The sequence below is a fragment of the Ictidomys tridecemlineatus genome, chromosome 1 (genome assembly GCF_052094955.1).
Source record: "Ictidomys tridecemlineatus isolate mIctTri1 chromosome 1, mIctTri1.hap1, whole genome shotgun sequence".
NCBI lineage: Eukaryota > Metazoa > Chordata > Mammalia > Rodentia > Sciuridae > Ictidomys > Ictidomys tridecemlineatus.
The window spans coordinates 119,443,852-119,466,122 of record NC_135477.1 but is presented as its reverse complement, the minus strand read 5'-3'; the positions used below and the strand labels follow the sequence as shown (position 1 = coordinate 119,466,122).

Here is a 22,271-nt window from a genome sequence, read left to right as displayed (position 1 = left end):
AGGGATTCAGTTTTATTTTGTTGCATATGGATTTCCAGTTTTCCCAGCACCATTTGTTAAAGATGCTATCCTTTATTCATTGCATGCTTTTAGCACCTTTGTCTAATATAAGGTGCTAAAATATTGTAGATTGATCTCTGTGTCCTCTATTCTGTACCATTGGTCTACCCTCCTGTTTTAGTACCAGTACCATGCTGTTTTTATTACTATTGCTCTGTAGTATAAAGTCTAGTATTGCTATACCGCCTGTTTCACTCTTCCTGCTTAGAATTGCTTTTGCTAATCTGGGTCTTTTATTTTTCCAGATGAATTTCATGATTGCTTTATCTATTTCTGTGAGAAATGCTGTTTGGTTTTGATTGGCATTGCATTAAACCTATAGAGTACTTTTGGTAATATCGCCATTTTAATGATGTTAGTTCAGCCTATCCATGAACAAGGTATATCTTTCCATCTTCTAAGGTCTTCTAGTTCTCTCTTTAGGCTTCTGTAGTTTTCATTGTATAGGTCTTTCACCTCTTTTGTTAGGTTGATTCCCAAGTATTTTATTTTTTTTGAGGATATTGTGAATGGGGTGATTGTCCTCATTTTCATTTCAGAGGATTTGTCACTGATATAAAGGAATGCCTTTGATTTATACGTGTTGATTTTATATCCTGCCACTTTTCTGAATTCATTTACTAGCTCTAGAAGTTTCTTGGTAGAACCTTTTAGGTCTGTTAGGTATAGGATCATGTCTCCTGCAAATAGTGCTAATTTAAGTTCTTCTTTTCCTTTCTTTATGCCTTTAATTTCTTTCATCTGTCTAATTGCTCTGGCCAGTGTTTTGAGAACTATGTTGAATATAAGTGGTGAGAGAGGGCATCCCTGTCTTGTTCCAGATTTTAGAGGGAATGCCTTTAACTTTTGTCCATTCAGAATGATGCTAGCCTGAGGCTTAGCATAGATAGCTTTTACAATGTCAAGGTAAGTTCCTGTTATCCCTAGTTTTTCTAATGTTTTGAACATAAAGGGATGCTGTACTTTGTCAAATGCTTTTTCTGAGTCTATCGAGATGATCATATGGTTCTTATCTTTAAGTCTATTGATATGGTGAATAGCATTTATTGATTTCCGTATATTGAACCATCCTTGCATCCCAGGGATGAATCCTACTTGATCATGGTGCACAATTTTTTTGATGTGTTTTTGTATCCGATTCGCCAGAATTTTATTGAGGATTTTTGTATCTAAGTTTATTAGAGATATTGGTCTGTAGTTTTCTTTCTTTGAAATGTCTTTGTCTGGTTTCGGAATCAGGGTGATGTTGGCCTCATAGAATGAATTTGGAAGAGCTCCCTCTTTTTTTATTTACTGAAATAACTTGAAAAGTATTGGTATTAGTTTTTCTTTAAAAGTTTTGTAAAACTCTGCTGTATACCCATCCGGTCCTGGGCTTTCCTTGGTTGGTAGTCTTTTGATGGCTTCTTCTATTTCCTCCATTGATATTGGTCTGTTTAAGTTGTGTGTATCCTCCTGACTCAATCTGGGCAAATCATATGACTTAAGAAATTTATCGATGTCTTCACTATCTTCTATTTTATTGGAATATAAGGTTTGAAAATAATTTCTAATTATCTTCTGTATTTTTGTGTTGTCTGTTGTGATATTGCCGTTTTCATCCCATATGCTAGTAATTTGAGTTCTCCGTCTTCTCTTTGTTAGTATTGCTAAGGATCTGTCGATCTTATTTATTTTTTCAAAGAACCAACTTTTAGTTTTGTCAATTTTGTCACTTTTTTTTGTTTCAATTTCATTGATTTTAGCTCTGATTTTAATTATTTCTTGCCTTCTACTACATTTGCTGTTGTTTTGCTCTTCTTTTTCTAGGGTTTTGAGATGAAGTGTGAGATCATTTATTTGTTGGTTTTTTCTTTTTTTGAGGAATGAACTCCAAGCAATGAATTTCCCTCTTAGAACTGCTTTTATTTTGTCCCATAGATTTAGATATGTTGTGTCTGTATTTTCATTTATCTCTAAGAATTTTTTGATTTCCTCCTTTATGTCTTCTGTAACCCATTGATCATTCAGTAACATATTGTTCATTCTCCAAGTAATGTAGGATTTTTCCTTCCTTCTTTTATCATTGATTTTCAGTTTTATTCCATTATGATCAGATAAGATGTATGGTATTATCTCCACACCTTTATAATTTCTAAGAGTTGCCCTATGGCATAATATATTGTCTATTTTTTAGAAGGATCCATGTGCTGCTGAGAAAAAAGTATATCCACTTGATGATGGTTGATATATTCTATATATGTCGGTTAAGTCTAGGTTATTAATTGTGTTATTGAGTTCTTTAGTTTCTTTATTCAACTTTTGTTTGGAAGATCTGTCCAATGGTGAGAGAGGTGTGTTGAAGTCACCCATAATTGTGTTGTGGTCTATTTGACTCTTGAACTTGAGGAGAGTTTGTTTTATGAATGTAGCAGCACCATTGTTTGGTGCATAAATATTGATAATTGTTATGTCTTGTTGGTGAATGGTTCCCTTTAACTGTATATAGTGTCCTTCTTTATCCCTTTTGATTAACTTAGTCTTGAAGTTGATTTTATTTGATATGAGGATGGCCACCCCTGCTTGCTTCTGAGGACCATGTGAGTGGTATGATTTTTCCCAACCTTTCACCTTCAGCCTGTGCATGTCTTTTCCTATCAGATGAGTCTCCTGAAGGCAGCATATTGTTGGATCTGTTTTTTTATCCAGGTTACCAGCCTATGTTGCTTTATTGGTGAGTTTAAACCATTAACATTTAGGGTTACTATTGATATATGGTTTGTACTTCCGGTCTGTTTGTTTATTTATTTATTCATTTATTTTTAATTTGGTTTGTTTTTCCCTCTTTGATTAGTCCCCCCCCTTTACTGAGGTACTTCCCACTGTTGGTTTTGGTTATTGTTTTTCATTTCCTCTTCGTGTATTGTTTTGCCCAAAATGCTTTGCAGTGCTGGTTTTCTGGCTTCGAATTCTTTTAACTTTTGTTTATCATGAAAGATTATTATTTTGTTGTCAAACATGACAGCTTAATTTTGCTGGATACAATATTCTTGGTTGGCACCCATTATCTTTCAGCATTTGAAATACGTTGTTCCAGGATCTTTTCACTTTCAGTGTCTGTGATGAGAAATCAGCTGTTAACCTAATTGGTTTACCCCTGAATGTAATCTGCCTCCTTTCTCTTGTAGCTTTTAATATTCTCTCCTTCTTCTGTATGTTGGATTTCTTCATAATAATGTGTCTTGGAGTTGGTCTATTGTGGTTCTGTGTGTTCTGTAGGCTTCTAGGATTTGGATATCCGTTTCATTTTTCATGTATGGAAAGTTTTCTAAAATTATTTCATTCAATAGATTGCTCATTCCTTTGGTTTGGACCTCTATACCTTCCTCTATCCCAATGACTCTTACGTTTGTTTTTTTTATGATATCCCATATCTCTTGTATGTTTTGCTCATGATTTCTTACCAGCCTTTCTGAGTTGACTAGACTCTTTTCGAGATGATATATTTTGTCTTCATTGTCTGATGTTTTGACTTCTATTTGATCTACTCTACTATAATACTCTCATTTGAGTTTTTAATTTGGTTTATAGTTTCCTTCATTTCTAGGATTATTGTTTGATTTTTTTTAATAACCTCTATCTCCCAGTAGAATTGTTGATTTGCTTCTTGAATTTGTTTATGTAGTTTGTTGTTGAGGCGTTCTTTCATTGTTTGCATTTGCTGTCTAATAACCTCTTTAAGATTCCATTCCATCTGAGTCAGGTATGCCTTGAGTTCTTTATATGACCATTTTCCTGATGCCTTTAGGTTCTCCTGTAGATTTGGGCTGTCCTGCATTGTTTGTAATCCTTTTTTTCCTTGTTTTTTTTTTTCTTCATGATGCTCACGTTACTTTCTGACTCTGTTTGACTGCTGTGTTACTACTTACTCGTATAAATTTATTTTGGTTTTGTATATCTTCGAGATCTCTCCTTTGTGATGGGAGACTATGTCTAGAGATGTTGGGTTTTATTGTACTTTAAAGAAAATTCATTCATTTCATAAATGACATGGATTCTGATGGCGAATTGCGACTTGAGGTTTGGTCTTAGGACTTTATGTTTGGGTTGGGTGATGTGATGGTATGGGGATTGGTATATCTTAGCAACCTTGGAAGATTGCTCTACTGAAGGGGCATATTAACAGGAGAATGGAACAGAGTATTTGGGGGTAGCTAGGGACTTGGGAGTACTATAGACCACCTCGGAACATTCACCTATATGCATTTAGTAAATTACACATAGTTGAAGTCATAATGCTTGGGAGGATAGGTAGGAGAAGGGGAAGGAAGAAGTCACTAAAGAGAGAGAGAAAGAAAAATAGGAAGAATAAAAGAAAAGGGGAAAAATTGGAAAAAAAAAAAAAAGCAGTCTTAAGAGTTTGATTATCTTCTCTTCCAGTAGGTGGAACTGTGCCCTCCGGGCCAAGCTTCTGCCCTCAAGGCGCAGGAAACAATCCCTGTGATAGGGCTCCTCCTCCCCAGCTGGGCGGCTCACCAATCCTGGTCAGTGGCCCAGGGCCCACCCCACCTTTTCCTGCCAACCAGGCCCCACTCACCGGTGGCGTTCTCCACAGATCTAACTACACTCCGGGCCTATAGCCCCCTGGGTGCCCTGTTCTCTTGACAGTGCACGCTCTGTTTGCCATTCACCCAGACCCCGATATTGTGGAGCATGGGGGCTGGGGGCCATCAGCTTATTTTGCCTGATTCCCTCCGGTAGCCACGCCCCGGGAGCTGGCAGAAAAAGGCCTTGGCTGACATCGCTGGTTGGGGGGGGGAGATGGAGGTCATGTGCCCCTCCTGATTCCCTCCGCTCTGATAATTATGCCCACAGAGAGCTGGGGAGAGATTTTTGAGATTTCCCAGCTGTATGGGGAGGGAGGGCTGAGGGTCACACACCTGTGGTCGCCAATTTCGCTGTGGAGCGTTCCATCCACAGAACTCTGATGGCGTCAGTTCTCTGCCATGGTGGACGCCGGTTTCCTTGCGGGATGTGTGATGGGAAGGGTGGGTCTGGTTGTCTCTCCTAAATCCAACCTCAGCTCGTGATCCACTGGTCCATGGAGGCTTGGTTGGCACCACCTCAAAAGATCCTCCAAGCTCCGAAGTTTTGTTTCTCTACTCTGCTGGAGGGTCTCTGTAGCGCCGAGTTGAGGCCGGTCTGAGGCGGGTGGCAAATCAACCAGCCAGTAACTCGGCACGGAGTGGTCTGGATTTACCCGCAGCCGAGCGTGCTGTGGCCTCTGAGAAGCTCAAACTGTTTGCTTAGGTACCACCTCAGCCCAGCATTGCTGGACATTCCTGAGCAGACAGCATCCAGTTGTTCTGATGTCTCTCTTTGCCAGCATAGCTGAGGAGGTCACAATATTGCTCCCTCCGCCTGCCATGTTCCAACTCCTATTTATTGCATCATTTATTTTTTACAAAGTGATATTTTTTTCTTAAATCATTTTAATTGATTTTTTAAAAATGACAGTGGAATGCATTACAATTCTTATTACACATATACAGCAAAATTTTTTCATATCTCTGGTTGTATCTAAAGTATGTTGACACCAACATGTACTTTGGATAATGATGTCCATCAAATTCCACCATCCTTGCTAACCCCCTGCCCCTTCCCTTTTCCTCTCACCCCTCTGCCCTATCTAGAGTTCACCTATTCCTCCCAAGCTCCCTCTCCCTACCCCACTATGAATCAGCCTCCTTATATCAGAGAAAACATTTGGTATTTGTTTTGGGGGACTGGCTGATTTCACTTAGCATATCTTCTCCAACACCATCCATTTACCTGCAAATGCCATGATTTTATTCTTTTATTGCTGAGTAAAATTCCATTGTGTATATATGCCACATTTTTTTAATCCATTCATATACTGAAGGGCATCTAAGTTGGTTCCACCATTTAAAGTTACCATTTTTCCTTTCAGTGAAAATCCCATTAATAAATGTCTAAGGAAGGAGGGGAATAGGAAGTAAAAGATCACCATTAAGTAACTACTCTAATAGTAATTGCAGATGATCTCCCCTAACATTATATAACGATTTGTAGGGATTTGTGTAATCAAAGTATTTCCCCAAATTTTAAAAATAATTCAGTGTTTTGTTTTTAGTAACTTCACCTTGTGGTGCACCAATATCTAATTCTAGAACATTTTTATCATCCCCCAAATATACCCATAACCCTAATACTCCCCATTCCTTTCTTCCCCTTTCCCTTCCCCTTGATGGTCAGTAATCTGTCTCTATGGATTTGCTATGTTGGAAAAGGCATATAAAAGGAACTATATGAATGTGGCTTTTTGGTGTGTCTTTCACTTAGCCTAATATTTTTAAGGTTCATCTGTGTTATAGGATGTGTCAGTATTTTTTCACTTCTTTAAATGGTGACATAGTATTTCATTGTGTGGATAGATCACATTTTATGTATTTGTTTATAAATTGATGGATATTTAGGTCATTTCTATATTTTAACAGATTATAATGCTCACAGCTGTATTATTTATAAGTTTTTGTGTGAACATGTTTTTGGTTTTTTTGGATATACATCTAGGTATAGAATTTCTGCATTCACATACTAACTCTATGTTCATGTTTAACTTTTTAATTTTTTTACAGTTTGACAGTTTCCTGTGATTTTTGTTTACAACAGTAGAAAAGCATAGTAGATATTACTTTGATTTGTCAATCTAGGCTGGAATCATCAGTAATAAGACATATTGAAATCACAAATCCTGTGATATGATGCATTGAGAAGGACATGGCATCTTTGTGGTGCCAGTAACAGGGGTTTATGACCTTAGTTTGATCATGAAAAGATATCAGACAGTCCTGAATAAACTGATCAGTATTCCTCAGGGATGCCAAGGTAATAGATGACAAGTAAAGACTGAAAAACTGTTGCAGCGTATAGGAGACCAGGAGAATAGGCCATGTGGGATCTGGGAACAAAAAAAGGACAGTGGAAACACTGGTAAGGTTTGAAAAGGACTTTTAAAAAGGCTATAGATATTGTTCATTTTACAATAGTTATGTAAGATGTTAAAGTTAGGAAGGAGTGTTTGGAAACTCTACCATTTCTGCAAACTTGGTGTAAGTTCAAACATAATTCAAAGTGAAAAATTTAAAAAGAAATCCATTTATTCTTATTCATGTATCTGCAGATCAGCTTACCTTGGCCTGATCATGGTTGGGCTTAGTGGGGCTTAGCTTTAAACAGTAGTTTAGGTCCGGCCTGCTTCATGAGTCTCCCATTCTTCTTGGACCAGAAGTCTAGCAACTTTTTCTCATGATGATGACAGAATCCCAAGACACAAATCAACTACAAAAGCACATTTCAAAAACCTCTTTGTGGCACTTTTGCTAGTATCTCACTGGCCAAAACACCTCACATGCCAAATCTAAAGTGAAGAGGTAGGAAAGTACCCTGTACCACTAGTATGAGGAACTTCAAAGGCATGTAACAAACAGTATGATAAGTAGAGAATAAGAAATTTGGAGACAAGCACAATTCACAATAGCTAGACTGTGGAACCAACCTAGATTCCCTTCAATACATGAATGGATTTAAAAAAAAATGTGGCATTTATACACAATGGAATATTACTCAGCACTAAAAATGACAAAATCATGGCATTTGCAGGGAAATGGATGGCATTAGAGCAGATTATGCTAAGTGAAGCTAGCCAATCCCTAAAAAACAAATGCCAAATGTCTTCTTTGATATAAGGAGGGCAACTTAGAACAGAGCAGGGAGGAAGAGCATGAGAAGAAGATTACCATTAAACTGGGACAAGAGGTGGGAGGGAAAGGGAGAGATAAGGGAAATTGCATGGAAATGGAAGGAGATCCTCATTGTTATACAAAATTACATATAAGAGGAAGTGAGGGGAAAGGGAAAAAAACAAAACAAAAGAAATTTGGAGACAGTGATGCAATCTGCCACCAATTTTTCTTCCCCTGGAAAAGCAGTTGTTATCTGGGTCCTGGCCTGTGATTGATAGTTCCAGTAGGTGTCAAAACTCAATCATGAGGTAGCCTTATTTATTGTGGACAGAATGTCAGCAGGATGGGATACTCAGCCATAGGATCTGCTCTGAAAAGAGTCAGTAGTCAGGCTCTGAGGGTTTCTCTGGCATCCTAACTCCTTTCATTTAGTTTCTACCTTACTTTTGGCAAAAGTCATCTACCTCATGTTAGCAAATGATGGTTTTGGAAAGAAGAGTATTATTAATCCAGTGGAGAGTGGGTGGAAGTGGGAAGCTACCTACCTCTGTAAGAAATGTTTTCATAAATCTAGACCTGGATTCTTCAGGAGAAACGCCAGATTGACCTTTAAAAGAAAGAGACGTCAGGTAAATGCAGTCATAAACCCAAGTAGTTCTCACCAATCAGACTTCCCCCCTCTCTCTCTGTGTGTGTGTGTGTGTGTGTGTGTGTGTGTGTGTGTACACACACACATACATATACCTTTACCATGTTATGTTGTTCAGTATTATGAAACTACTGGTTAATCTGATCTACTGGAGGATTTAGGAGGAATTAGAAATAAAGACCTTAGGCCTCTCTTTCTCTTCAAGAGAAAAAATGTTTTATCTCTGTATTCCAATGTCTGCAGATATACCCTTTTAGGGGGAAATTTGAAGTCTAGATGGAAACATCACACATTTGAAGGGAATGAAAATCCTTTTGACTTCATGATTGTAACTGTACCTTTCTGAACCCAGTAGGATGTCCATGGCCATGACCTCTCAGCAATCACTGTTGCTTTTGAGCAGTGACAGGCCAAGTGTGTGTTGCCCTTTTGTTTTGTGTTTTAATTTTTTTTTCCTACCAAAGGTAAACATGTGGACGGGTCCCCCCCTCCTCCTTTACTTGTTTGTTAAATACTTAATAAATTTGAGAAGCACATTATCAGAATATACTGTATTGACCTTCTGCCCCTCCTCTTCCCTGTTTGATTTTTGGTTCAGTGGGAAGAGAGGGTCCTGACACCACTGTAATAATGAGAGTTGGGTTTGTAAATATCACGGTGAAGAAATACCTCAATAATGTCTATTTAAAAACAAACAAACTGATCTTAACGGGTTAACAAGCCAGCCTGGTGGGATGTTCTCCATCATCATTTAACCAGCAATGGTTCTAAAAGTTTTGTGTATCCACACGGTCTTAGACCTCCTCTTAATGATTGTATTAACTTACAGCTCAGGTAATATTTTTTTCTTAAGGCTATCTCAGAGCACACTGGCTGAATGTTGGTGTGTCTAGCAAGTGTTTACTTTCTTTAAATAACCAGCTCTGTAATAGTTCTTTATGTTTCCAGCAGTTTGTGTAGTTGTCTTCAGAGGAAGAGTTTTTCACATTTAGTGGGTTTTCTTGTGTTTAGGGTGGTAAGATCTCTTTTTCCCTCCATTTTTCCCCTAAAGTCAATGCAGATGAGGGTGGGTGGGTAAAGGGATGTTTTAAATTAGCATGATAGGTATAGTCAGTTGGGTGGGAGGGTTGTTAGTATTTTTTTTTAATAAATCTTGTTTAATACTGTTCATTAGATATCATGCCTGGTCAGCAAAATGCTTTAATTTATTTATTTTTTTTGTATAGAATATGTGTCTCGATTGAGTTTTTTATTTATTTTTTAAAGGAAAAGTAAATGCAGGATTGGGGGATTCTAACACAGATCTTATGCCCGGTGTTAGTCATGCTGACTACATTAAACCTCTAATTTTTACTATTTGTTCCAGGCAAACTGATAGGAGAAATACGCACCACCACAATAACTTCTCTGGCTGCACAAAGCAGACTGTCGGCCCTTGTGGGGTGCCAACTGCCTTTTGCCTCTTTTTAAGTGGGCTTGGCCTTGGGAATGCCGACTCCATCATTTTGGTGGATGGGTGGGGAAATCAAGATTTTCCCCCAAACCTTTAGTAGGCAAAAGTGGATTTTTCTTTGTATTTCCCCCTCTTCTCCCCTTTGGTTTTTACTTTTAAATCTTAAATGTTAATGTTGCAGGCTGAGGCATGACAGGCAATGAGCAGATGAAGAACCAATGGAAAAGTGTTCAAAAACTCCTATGTTAGCTTACAGGCTTCTGAATGTATCGTTTTGGTCCACAGAGAAGGCCGGAGAAGGTAGCAAGGAGATGCAGTATTAGCTACTACAGCCTTAAAACAAAGTTGGTGTCGCTTTGGACTTTAAAATTGTTCCTATGCAGCTTGTTTTATTTTTGTTTAATCAAATAAACAAGAGGGTTTTCTATGGAGGGGAAAAAAAAAGAGTCAGTAGTCGAGGGACTGCCAGTGTAGGCTTTGCAGGCCCGTCTGCCTTTCTGGATCCCAATTTTATTTTCTGCCTATTTATTCCCTTGCCTCCCATATCTGGCTCCTGACACACACACACACACACACACACACACACACACACACACACACACACATTCTCTCTCTCTCTCTCTCTCTCTCTCTCTCTCTCTCTCTCTCTCACACACACACACACACACACACACACACACACACACACACGATTTCTCTATGCCTCTGTTTTGCTCTTTCTCAATATTCTTTCTGGTACTTTTTTCTTTTGCCACAGAAGTTAAATGATGCAGATCGGATAACACTCTCTAACTTGGCCTTTTTCCCAATGGGGTAGAAACCTTTAAATACTACATTTTCTGTTGCTTCTGCCATGACTGGTTTTACATTTTAAACGAGCATAACCTGTGTTTTCAGTTAATGTTACTGTGCTTGCTCCTGGGGTGGCTTTTGTGAAAAGTGCAATTTTGGAAATTCTCTCCAAATAAAATAGATTTACATAAGATTTTCCTGTCTTCCTTGGCCATCTTAGTAAGGTCTAACCTGTCATATCTGAAGCTTCTATACTCATGTTCTCTATTATTTCTGTGTATTCATCTATTTCTGTTCTTGATCAAAATCAGAAAATTCAAGACACTGCATTTATTGTTATTATTTTTAATAGACAGCCCACCATAACTATTAAACTTTTTATTTCCTTTTTTTCCACATTTTTTATTGGTGCATTATAGTTGTACATAATGGTGGGATTTGTTGTTACAGATTTGTACTTGCACACAATATAATAGTTTAATTTGGCTAATGTCATTCCCCAGTATTTACTCTTTTCCTGCCCTCCTCCCTCCTGACACTGCTATTATTTTTATTATTATTATTATTATTAGTAGTAGTAGTAGTAGTAGTACTAGTACTGCTAAAAATAGCTGTTAACACAACTAATTATTATGAATCTACCTGCCCTAGTGAAAATCCTCATTGATCTTTTTATATACTTGTAGATCAGCCAGGATGTCCTCTTTTTCTTTTAAAAATGTTTACTCAACAAATAATTATTGACAGTTCACTATATATTAGGTCATATGACAATCCTTACAGGAAAAATAATGAGTTTTTAACCACAGAAAACTATAACTAATGCTTGTACTAAGTGCTATAAAGAAAGAGATTCATGGTGCTGCACAAGCCTTTGGGGCAGATAGATCTGATCCCAGGGAACAGAAGATGCTTCTTAGAGGAAGTGACCCTTAGTTGGTATTAGAGATAGTGAGGAGATGGAGGCTGAGGTTAGAAAGAATATTCTGGGCAAAAGAAACAGCTGGTGAAATGGCCCTCTTGTAGGAGTGTTTTAGTCAGCTGTTTCACTATTGTGACTAAAGGACCCAACCAGAACAATTATAGAGGAGAAAAAGTTTATTTGGGGGCTCCTGGCCTTGTTCCATAGAAGGCCGGCTTCATTACTCTGGGCTCAAGGTGAGGCAGAACATCACGGCAAAAGGACATGGCGGAGGAAAGCTGCTCAGTTCATGACAGCCAAGAAGCAAAGAGAAAGCTTGAGTTCAGGAACCAGGGTTGATATAAACCCCAAGGGCATGCTCCTAAGTTCCTCTAGCCACCCCCCACTTGTCTATAGTTATTACCCAGCAGTTCATTCAAATTATTAATCCATCAAATGGATTAATGAGAACCATTGTCCTCAAACATTAGTTTTATTTTCCCATCCCAGGAAAGAAGCCTAGGATTCCTGACGGTATACTAAGCCAGAGGCCCCCACAGTCCTGCCAGCCTGGTCTGCTCCTCCACTCTAGTAGCCTACAGGTTTCTGTGTCAGAACTTTTACACTTGTTGCTCCCTCCATTTGAAATTCCATTTTCCCTCAGTCTAGGTCTTTTTGCCTCATTTGACCCCCAACTTAACCTTATCAGAAAGCCACCCCAGAGAATGGTTCTCTCACTGTACTATGAACACGTTTTGTGTTTGTTTTTGTTTTTGAATTCTTAAAATACTTTGGCTGAGGTTAGGGAGATCATTATGCATAAACCCTTAGGAACTATAGGTTGCTGTGTACTTTAGCCAAAGACACAGCAGCTCCCTACTGAAGTGGGGCAGCCGAAGAGAAGAAGTATGTCTTGGCGTACTTTTTCCTTGGCTCCTTGTTTGGCAGCAGAGTGGCTGGAGTAATTCAGAGTTCAATATGATCCTCCCAGAATTGCGAAAAGGAATTCTTGCTACTTCCTTGCCCTCTTATACTCAGGGTTTACCTGATCATTCTGAGACAACTTGTACTATGAGTTTCCCTTGAATTAAGCAAGGCAGTACCATCTGGGACGAGAAAGCAGAGTCAAAGTCCAGGTGAGAGAAGCACCATCTTTGCTTCACATTTCTTGTCTCCTGAAAAGCCCTTTCCTTGAAATGCTCTGTCCTGGTAGACATTAACGTTCATCTTTGTATTCCTAAAACCCACCACAGTAGCCTGGTGTATACCTGGTAAATATCCTTTACTCTGGTAGTTTTGTGCAGTGCATGTGAATAGTCCATTCATTCTCACAAAACTTGTTTTCCCAGCTAATGGATCAGCTCCTCTGAGATAGGTGGGAGTGGGTTTTTCAATTCTCTTGGTTCTACTCCCTGATTCCTTGGCTTGCTGTGTTTTCCTGCATTCCCAATTGCTTTCTTCTTCCATCTCATAGATGTTATGAGCCACAAATTTTATGTGTCAAGCTTGGCATAAGGACTAGGGAAATCCAAAAGGAGGAGATACAGTCCCCGTGGTCATAAGAAGGAGCCTGGTTAAATGGATGAGGGTGGTGAGGTGGAAAGCTTGCTGGGATGGCAGGCTGTCTGGGGCTCTTTGGGACTTTTGGGGGAGGGGCAGGAAGACTGTCTTGGAGAAAACAATTATGTAGCCATGTCCTCAGGGATGAGTAGATATCCACCATTCATTCACCTGCTGCATGTAACAAAAAAGCTTATTAATTTCTTCAAATTAATTAATTTGAAGAAAATATAGAGTAGCTCAAATAGGCAGTTCTAATGAGAAAATATTGGCCTTTAGATTAAAGTGTATAACCTCTGGCTCTTCTTGCCTCGGCCGGATTTCTTTATAGATTAGCAAAAGGAGTACATGTGGGGTGCGTGGGTTAGAGGGAAAGAGAAGGCTTCCTGAAAGAGGTTACTGAACATAGCAGTATGGTCTTCATAAACTAGTAAGTTCTATTGGCTTGCTAACTAGCCACTCTATCCTGGAGTCCCTCCTTGGACTCCAGACCTTAAAAACCTTTTCTCTTCTTGGCTTTTAGGTCAGGCTGTTCCTGCAGGATCCCATGTGCGGCTGAATCTTCAGACTGGGGCAAGAGAAGTGAAACTCCAATATGAAGACAAGTTCCGAAATAATTTGAAAGGGTTGAAAAGAGGCAGAAGGTACAGTGTTGACCCTAAGATTTGAGAGGCTAAATGATAGTATTGATTTTGAAATATGGAAAGTGTTGCTCAAATTCATGTGGCATTTATTTATTTATTTATTTGCATAGAATTTGTGAAGTTTACCAGTACAATCTTTGGAAGGATACAGTTTGCAAAGCAAATTGATACTTTAAAAAAGGCTATAGAGGGAATGCTTAACCTGCTTTAAAAAGAAAACTATTTTTCTCAGTACTTTAAGAGCACCCATTTGAATCCCAACAATTAATGTGCTGATTACAGATGAGTCATCTATTCATTAAAACAGGCCTGTTAGGCCTTCTGCTTTGCAGTAATACTTCCTTGGTGAACAATAAAATTGCATTTTAAATAGTCTTTAATTCAGACTAACTTTTCCTCTTGTTAGTCAGTATTAAAATAGGCTTTCTAATAGTATACAAGTAGAAGCTACTATATTCTTCAATGGTTAGAGATTGCCTTACTTTTTAATAACCAGTTCAGGTTATTTGATTTTAGAGAATTAATAGTCTCTATTTGTCTCCTCATTGCCTTGAATTAACAAGTTTTCTTTGCTTAGTATTTCCTGAATGAGGGAGAAGGAGGTTAAGGCATGGGATGACAGCCATTGCCAGAATTATGCAGTTCAGAAGCTCAGTATAAACACCAGCCATGAAGTCTCAAATGCAGAGACTAGCAAATTATGGCCTTTGGGTCTAATTGGGACTGCTGTCTGTTTTGGTATGATCTATACGCTAAGTTAGCTTTTATATATTTTAATTGTTGGGAAAACATCAAAAGAAGAATAGTATTTCATGACTCATGAAAATTATGTGAAATTCAGATTTCAATGTCCATAAGTATTGGAATATAGCCATATTCATTCATTTACATGTAGTCTGCTATTTTCTTGCTACAGTGACAGTTGAGCACTTGGGACAGACAGCTAACAAAGCCTACAGTATTACCTGGTTGTTACAAATAGTTTGTGGACCCCTTTCTGAAACACTGTAAATTAATCATGGATTACATGGGCTCAACTCATTCCTGAGATTTTTATTGTTTAAACAAATTTTACAGTTAAATGTGAATCAGAAAGGGACCTTAGAGGCCCAATTCTTACCTGAGTCTTTTCTTTGACATACCTGACAAAAAGGTCATTCAGGAAGTCCATTTGTATTAATGAGATTTGGGCAGTTTTCACTATTGGAAAATTCTGCTTTTTGTTGAGATAGAGGTATTTGTTTTCCTTCTAGTTCACCCCAAACTAGGAAGGGTCTTTCCTTTTTCCCAGTCTCTGAAAATGGGTCCATACCTGGAGTTTTAGTCAGTTTTGTGACTAAGTTTGTTCTGATAAGAACAAATTAGAGGAATGTTTTAGTCAACTTTTTCACTACTGTGACTGAAAGACCTGACCAGAACAACTGTAGAGGAGAAAAAGTTTATTTAGGGTCTCATAGTTTCAGAGGTCTCAGTTCATGGACAGGCATGGTTTTATTCCTTGGGGCCTGCAGCGAGGCTGAACAACATGGCAGAAGAGTGTGGCATAGGGAAGCAACACACATGATGATCAAAGAGCAGAGAGAGAGACAGAGACTCCACTCTTCAGATACAAAATATGTATCCCATAGCCATTCCCCCAATGAACCTCTTGCTCCAGCTACAACCCACCTGCTTCTAGTTACCACTTAGTTAATCCCATTAGGGATTAATTCACTGATTATGTTAAGGCTATAGCCTAATAATTTCTCCTCCAAACCTTGCATTGTCTCACAGGGAAACTTTTGGGGGATATCACATCTAAACAATAACAAGGAGAAAAAGTTTATTTTGGCTCATGGTTTCATACTTTCAGTCCATGGTCTGCTGACTTCATAGCTCTGGGCTAGAAGTGAGGCAAAACATCATGGTGGAAGGGTGTGGTGGAGGAAAGCAGTTCAATTTTTGACAACCAGGAAACAGGGTCCCCGTGTTTTAGTCAGTTTTGTGACTAAGTTTGTTCTGATAAGAACAAATTAGAAGAATGTTTTAGTCAGCATTTTTTAAGTGCAAGGAGCCAGGGGTAATATAATCCCCAAGGCATGCCCCCAGTGACTACTTCCTTTCTCTAGCCATATCCTACGTGCCTATAGTTAATACCCAGTAATCCATTCAGATTATTAATCCAACAAATGGATTAATCCTCTGGTTAAGTCATAGTTTTCATAATCTAATCATTTATATCTGGACATACCTTTATTTTCTCACGCATGAGCTTTTATTTTCTCTCACACACCCATCATTGGGATGTGGTAGTCACAAATCAAACAAGATGCCAGCCTTATGGAAACCTCATCTAAATCATAACACCTGGAGTGACCCAGGTCACCACTGGTCATACAATTACTTCTTTCTCACAACTGTATAAAAATAATCAAATATTATTGTGGTCCCTGCCAACCTTTCTTCATTCCCTACACACATATATTTCAACATCTAATAGTACTTTTAAGGAAGTCTTTTCTTTTCTCACATCTAATATAAGTAGGTTTTTTTTTTCTTATTTTTTCCTTGGTTTAATTATATTGAGTTTGGAACTTGATGCATATGGAGCTTTTTACTTGTTGATTTTTCTGCCATGGGAAGTTACTTTTCCACTACCTGACCATAGATCATCAGTATGGACACTGGTTGCTTTATCGGGTTGTCCATTTTTTTTAGACTAGAAAGCACAGCTGGGTGGAATGGTGGGTGCATGCCTATAATCCCAGCTGCTTGGGAAGCTAAGGCAGGAAGATCGCCAAAAAAAGGCCAGACTGGACAATTTAGGGAGAACTGTTTCAAAATAAAAAAATGGCTGAGATGTAGCTCAGTGGTAGAGTGCTGGAAGAGTACCCTTGGGTTCAATCCCAGTACCTTCTTTTAAAAAAATTTTTTTTTGTTGTAGGTGGGCACAACACCTTTATTTTATGTTTATGTGGTGCTGAAAATTGATTGAACCCAGTGCCTCACATGTGCTATGTAAGCACTCTACCACTGAGCCACAACTCCAGTCCCCATTCCCAGTACTTACCAAAAAAAAAAAAAAAAAAGTGGATGAGGAGAAAGCACAGCCATCCATGTGATCCATAGAGACACAGCATAAGAGAGAAATATTTATTCCCATTTCTACCTCTTAATTTTTCTCCTTTGGAATGTTTCTGAAGGCTCTGCCCTAGGACCTTCAGGATATGCTGGATATTTTCTCTTTCTTCTCAGCAGTTATAGCCAGTGGCAAACCTGTCTGAACAGAAGCCCAAAGGCATTGACAAGGTAGTGTGGTGTGGACGTTTGGTGCTGTGCGTTCAGTGACTCTGTTTGCATGTGGTGATGACTTCTTCTTTCTGGATGAGTCTCATCCTGTGTTCTTCCAGTTCCACTTCATAGTGTCTTCCTGGCTCTTGAACACTGCAACAGGAACAGAGGCTCAGAGGTGGAGGCCAGTATCCTGAATTGGTATAGTATTTTGCTTACCTGCTTATTCTGTTTTGGAGAAGTTTCCATTAGATTGATGTTGGTAAACCCACAGAGTTAAGCACGATCGGCCTGGAGGTAGATGGACTTGTTCAGCACTACTGGATTGGAGGGAGTTAGGGAGGTCTGTTAAGCCTAATTCATTGCATCTACACTATGATGCCTGTGGGCTATAAGGCCTAGAGAGACTCTGGATTCTCTTGGTCCTGTCTGAATTCTGTGCATATTTGGCTCCTATTGCTTTTTATACTTTAAGCTGGTTTTTGTACATATCCCTGCTAATATCTTTATAGAATATCTTCTTGCCCTGGAAAAAATAGCTTCTTTGAATCTTCCTCCAGTGTTAGAGGGCTGAGGGACAAACTACATTCATGTTGTACTATCTTAGGTTAACTATATGTCATGGACAGTATGGTATCGTGGTTAAAGGGGTGGGCCAAAGTCAGAGCTATTTATTTCCTTCCTTCATTCTTTTCACAAAAGACCTATGGAGTACCTGTGCACCCATCATTGGGGATGTGGTAGTCACAAAACAGACAAGATGCCAGCCTTATGGAAACTGGCAGGCAAAAAACCCAGGTAAATACACACATAAGTAAGATAATTAGAGATTGAAAAAAAAAAAGTGCTAGGGAAGAAATGGAGAAGGTGATGAGTTCCTGGGGGAGAGCACTTTAGACAGGAAGGTTGAAAAGCCCTCATCAAGCTATTTGAACTGAGATACAAAGGATGAGGAGGATTTATCCCTGCAGAGGGTTAAGTTTATAAGTTTAGGGGTCAGAACACTTCAAGAACATGGAACAATAAGAATGATTCTGGCTTTGTCAAGGAGAAGGCATTATCAAATTGGAGAAAAAGGAAAATAATGTAGGAGAAGAAAGGAAACTACTAGGAAATGAGAATGAGAGGGATGTGGGAGCCAGATCTTGAGTTTTTTTTTTAAATAATATTTAATTTTTAGTTGTAGTTGAACGCAGCATCTTTATTTTATTTATTTGTTTTTATGTGGTGGTGAGGATTGAACCCAGGGCCTCACGCGTGCTAGGTGAGCACTCTACTGCTGCACTACAACCCCAGCACCCAGATCTTGGAGTATTAAGGAACATTTGAGTATTCTTCATTTACCTTTAATGGTAGTAGAAAACTATGGATGATTTTAGACATGAGAGTGATTTAATGTGGTATTATTTAGCAGGATAACTCTAGTTACTTTGTGTCTGGAGAAGAGATTGAAGGTGGAGAAAAGAAGAAGAACAGAGACAATGAGGATACTATTTCAGTAAATCAGACAAGGCATAATGATGCTTAACCTAAGGTATCTTAATGGAGAGTGGGCAAGCTTGGAGATTTAATTTGGAGGTGAAGCCAACAGGACTTGCTTGTGATTTAGATGTAGAGGTTGAGGGAAGGAAGGAAGGAAGTTCAGAATATTCAAAATAAAGTCTCATTTGGGGGTTTGAGCAACTGGGTGCTTGGAGGTGCTATTTATTGAAATAGAAAAGTTGAAAGAGGGAAAGAATCAAGAACTATGTTTTAGATTCAGCAAATTTGAGGTATTTATTAAACATCTGAGACCCAAGATACATCAGTTGTGAGAGGGGAGAAGTTCAGGTCAAAGATGTATTGGCATTACTGATAAATCAGTATTTAAAATCTCATGTTGGAGATGAAGAAGAGAACATTGTTCAGGACTGAACTCTGGGGCATTCCTGTATGTAGGGTTTAGGTAGAGAGAAGAGGAACAATAAGAAGAATTGGAGAAACGAGTAAGGAACAAGGAGAGTTGGGTAAGAGAAGCCAGGAAAGAAGAGTGCTTTAAGAAGGGAAAGATGCACTGTGCAAATGCTGCTGAGTGGTTGAGGAATGTGAAGTTAGTGAAGGGACCATGGGATTGGTCATCGATTATTGGTAATTTTTTTTTAAAGAGAGAGAGAGAGAGAATTTTTTAATATTTATTTTTAGTTTTCAGTGGACATAACATCTTTTATTTTTATTTTATTTTTATGTGGTGCTGAGGATCGAATCCAAGTCCCGCCTGTGCTAGGCGAGCACTCTACCACTGAGCCACAATCCCAGCCCCAGTTATTAGTAATTTTGATGAACAGTGTTAGTGGTGTGGTAGAGACAGAATCCAGGTCAGAGCAAATAGCAATGTAAATACAAATCAGGAAGATAGGGATAGTGAGTATAGACAATGTGTTCATTAAGGTTTTCCCTATAAGAATAGGGAAATGGCATGAAGATATGAAGAGATTATGCGGATCAAGGAATGTTGTATGCTGATGAGAATAATCCAGTTGAGGGGTGAAATTGCTGATAGTCATGAGGGTTAAACCTTTTGTGAAGGCACATGGGATCTAAAACATGTTTAATAGGTGCAGGGACGCTGACATCCATTGTAATTTAAGGATAGTAGAGAGCATAGATCTAAGTGCATGTTGGTTTGCAGAGCTGATGATGGAAAGATGAGGAAATTTTTGATAACTTTCATTTTTCTCAGTGAAGAATGAAGTGAGAGTAATGATGCAGTAGTGTGTGAATGTATGTAGTTGGGGATGAGCTTTGTATGTCTGAGGATAGAGATAATGCATGGCCTGGGAGAGGGGCACTAAAGCCAGCAGAGATACAAGGCAAGATAGGATTAGTTCTGACCAAATCTTGGAAGAGGCAGAAGAGATAATCTGTTCAAGCTGTGGCTCCTGAATCCTTAGCTCCTGGTAGGGAGTCGGGTAGGACAGTGGTGTCCTCATGCAGTTGACAGTGGATGTTGCTCCGTGGAGAGAGGGATTCGGGATTCTCTTACCTTCTTTGTGAGGTTATGCTGTTTGAATGAAATACTACTTTTTAACTAACAAACTACTGACCCACAGTAAAGTATTCAATAAATAGGAGTGATTAACTATAATTAATGAGATTAGAAGGACTGAGGTTTAGAGAACAAGTTTTTCTCAGAACCTAAAGAGTCTTTAGGATGAATCAGAAACTGAATGAGGGGCTGGAGTTCTGGATCAGTGGTAGAGTGCTTGCCTAGCATGTGTGAGGCACTGGGTTCTAACCTTAGCACTGCATATAAATAAATAAAATAAAGGTCCATTGACAACTAAAAAAAATATATTAAAAACAAAACAAAACAAAACAAAAACAAAACTGAATGAGCAGAGCCCTGACTGAGTACATGTCCTTCTCTTGAAAGCTGAGAACTGTTAGGATTTTGGACTATGAGACTGCTTGCTGTTCCCTTGAAGTAGAATAGGAGAGCAACCCTTTCCCCCACTCTGAAATCTGCAGGGTTATCCTTAACCAAGCCATAGCCAGACATGTCCAAGCACATTCCATATGTACACTTCCATTTGTCCACATTACCATTGTTAACTGACTTGAGTGCTGGTGGTGAAACCTTTCCCCATTCCTCCCACTGATGCCTTCTCTCCAGTCAAGGTAAATAGTTGTGGCTTGGATCAACTCCAGGGGTCTTTGTTAGGATACCACTCTAGTCTCTTAAAATATTGAGATTGCTGCCATGTTGAGATTACTCTCTCCCCTTGAAGGCAGGCTATGGAAAGTGGCCGACCTTGTTTCTTCTACTCATCAGTATCTCAAATCCATTCCTCTGTGAGATTAATATATACCTCCTGCTTTTCTTCATGTCTCAAAGATTATTCTTTTTTGGGGGGGGCAGTACTAGGGATTGAACTCAGGGGCACTCAACCACAGAGCCACATCCCCAGCCCTATTTTGTATTTTATTTAGAGATGAGGTCTCACTGAGTTGCTTAGCGCCTCACCATTACTGAGGCTGGCTTTGAACCTGAAATCCACCTGTCTCAGCCTCCAGAACTGCTGGGATTACGGGCGCATGCCACCATGCCTGGCCTCAAAGGTTATTTTTAAGGTGTGAATCTATCTAATCATTTTTGTAAAATCAAACTGCCTTGTCAGTTAAAGTCAGCATACTCTGAGGAACTTGGGTCCCTGTTGCCTTCCTTCCCTTTCTCTGTATCCTTTGCCTGCCACAAGGCCCTGCTGTGGCCTGAGCTCAGAGAGCAGCATTACAGACATTCTAGGATCATTTCTGCCTACCAGCTGTAACCTCTTTGTCAAAGGTGGGCTTCTCTCTGCCCTGTGCCTTTTCCTCTGTCTTCAAGAAATAACCCCGTCTTTAGCTGTGTGTTTCCTCCTCTAGTCTCAAGGAAAGTCACCCTCTTGGGCCTCTGGCTCTGAAGGCAAAGGTATAAGAATATACTAAATATTGGCTTGGCCTAAATAACCTTGGAGTGCCCAGACAGCCAGGAGCTTTTTCTTTCTTGGGGAATGTGGTACCTTTCTCCTGACTCTCATCTTCTCTTTGGACAGATTGGACATCAACACCAATACCTATACATCTCAGGACCTCAAGAGTGCCCTGGCCAAATTCAAGGAGGGAGCAGAGGTGGAGAGTTCAAAGGAAGACAAGGTATGTGATCTTCTTTTCAGTTAGTGTAAGCCTGCAGCATTGCCTTGAGTTTTTGCACAGGAGAGAAACATGTTTTCTAAAGTTTTTGCACTAAACACGGAATAATCATGTTGTAAAAATAATAGGAAGAGTGCCAGGCATGGTGGCACACCCCTGTAATCCCATTGACTCAGGAGGCTGAGAAAAGAAAATCCTGAGTTCAGAGACAGCCTCAGCAAAAGTGAGGCCCTAAGCAACATAGTGAGACCCTTTCTCTAAATAAAACACAAAATAGGGCTGGGGATGTGGCTGAGTGCCCCCGAGTTCAACCCTACTACCAAAAAAAAAAAAAATCACCAAAAAACTGTTAATGACAAATAAGAAACTCATTATTTAAAACAAAAACAGATTCCTTGGAAAGCTGGGAATGGAACCACCATTTGACCCAGCTATTCCCCTTCTCAGACTATATCCAAAAGAGCATACTATAGGGACACAGCCACATCAATGTTTATAGCAGCATAATTCACAATAGCTAGACTGTGGA

The 22,271-nt window shown here is 39.2% G+C and overlaps 1 protein-coding gene across 4 annotated transcripts in view; it reads left to right on the top strand.

Annotated features, from left to right (window-relative positions):
• The window catches only part of Sil1 (SIL1 nucleotide exchange factor), a 257,779-nt gene that overhangs the window by 150,497 nt on the left and 85,011 nt on the right, over positions 1–22,271 (top strand). For all 4 annotated transcript variants that reach the window (XM_005327263.5, XM_078045997.1, XM_078045999.1 and 1 more), the window contains 2 exons: positions 13,684–13,804; positions 21,646–21,745. In XM_005327263.5, coding sequence (XP_005327320.1) covers positions 13,684–13,804; positions 21,646–21,745 — 221 coding nt within the window. The remainder of the gene's footprint in view (positions 1–13,683; positions 13,805–21,645; positions 21,746–22,271) is intronic.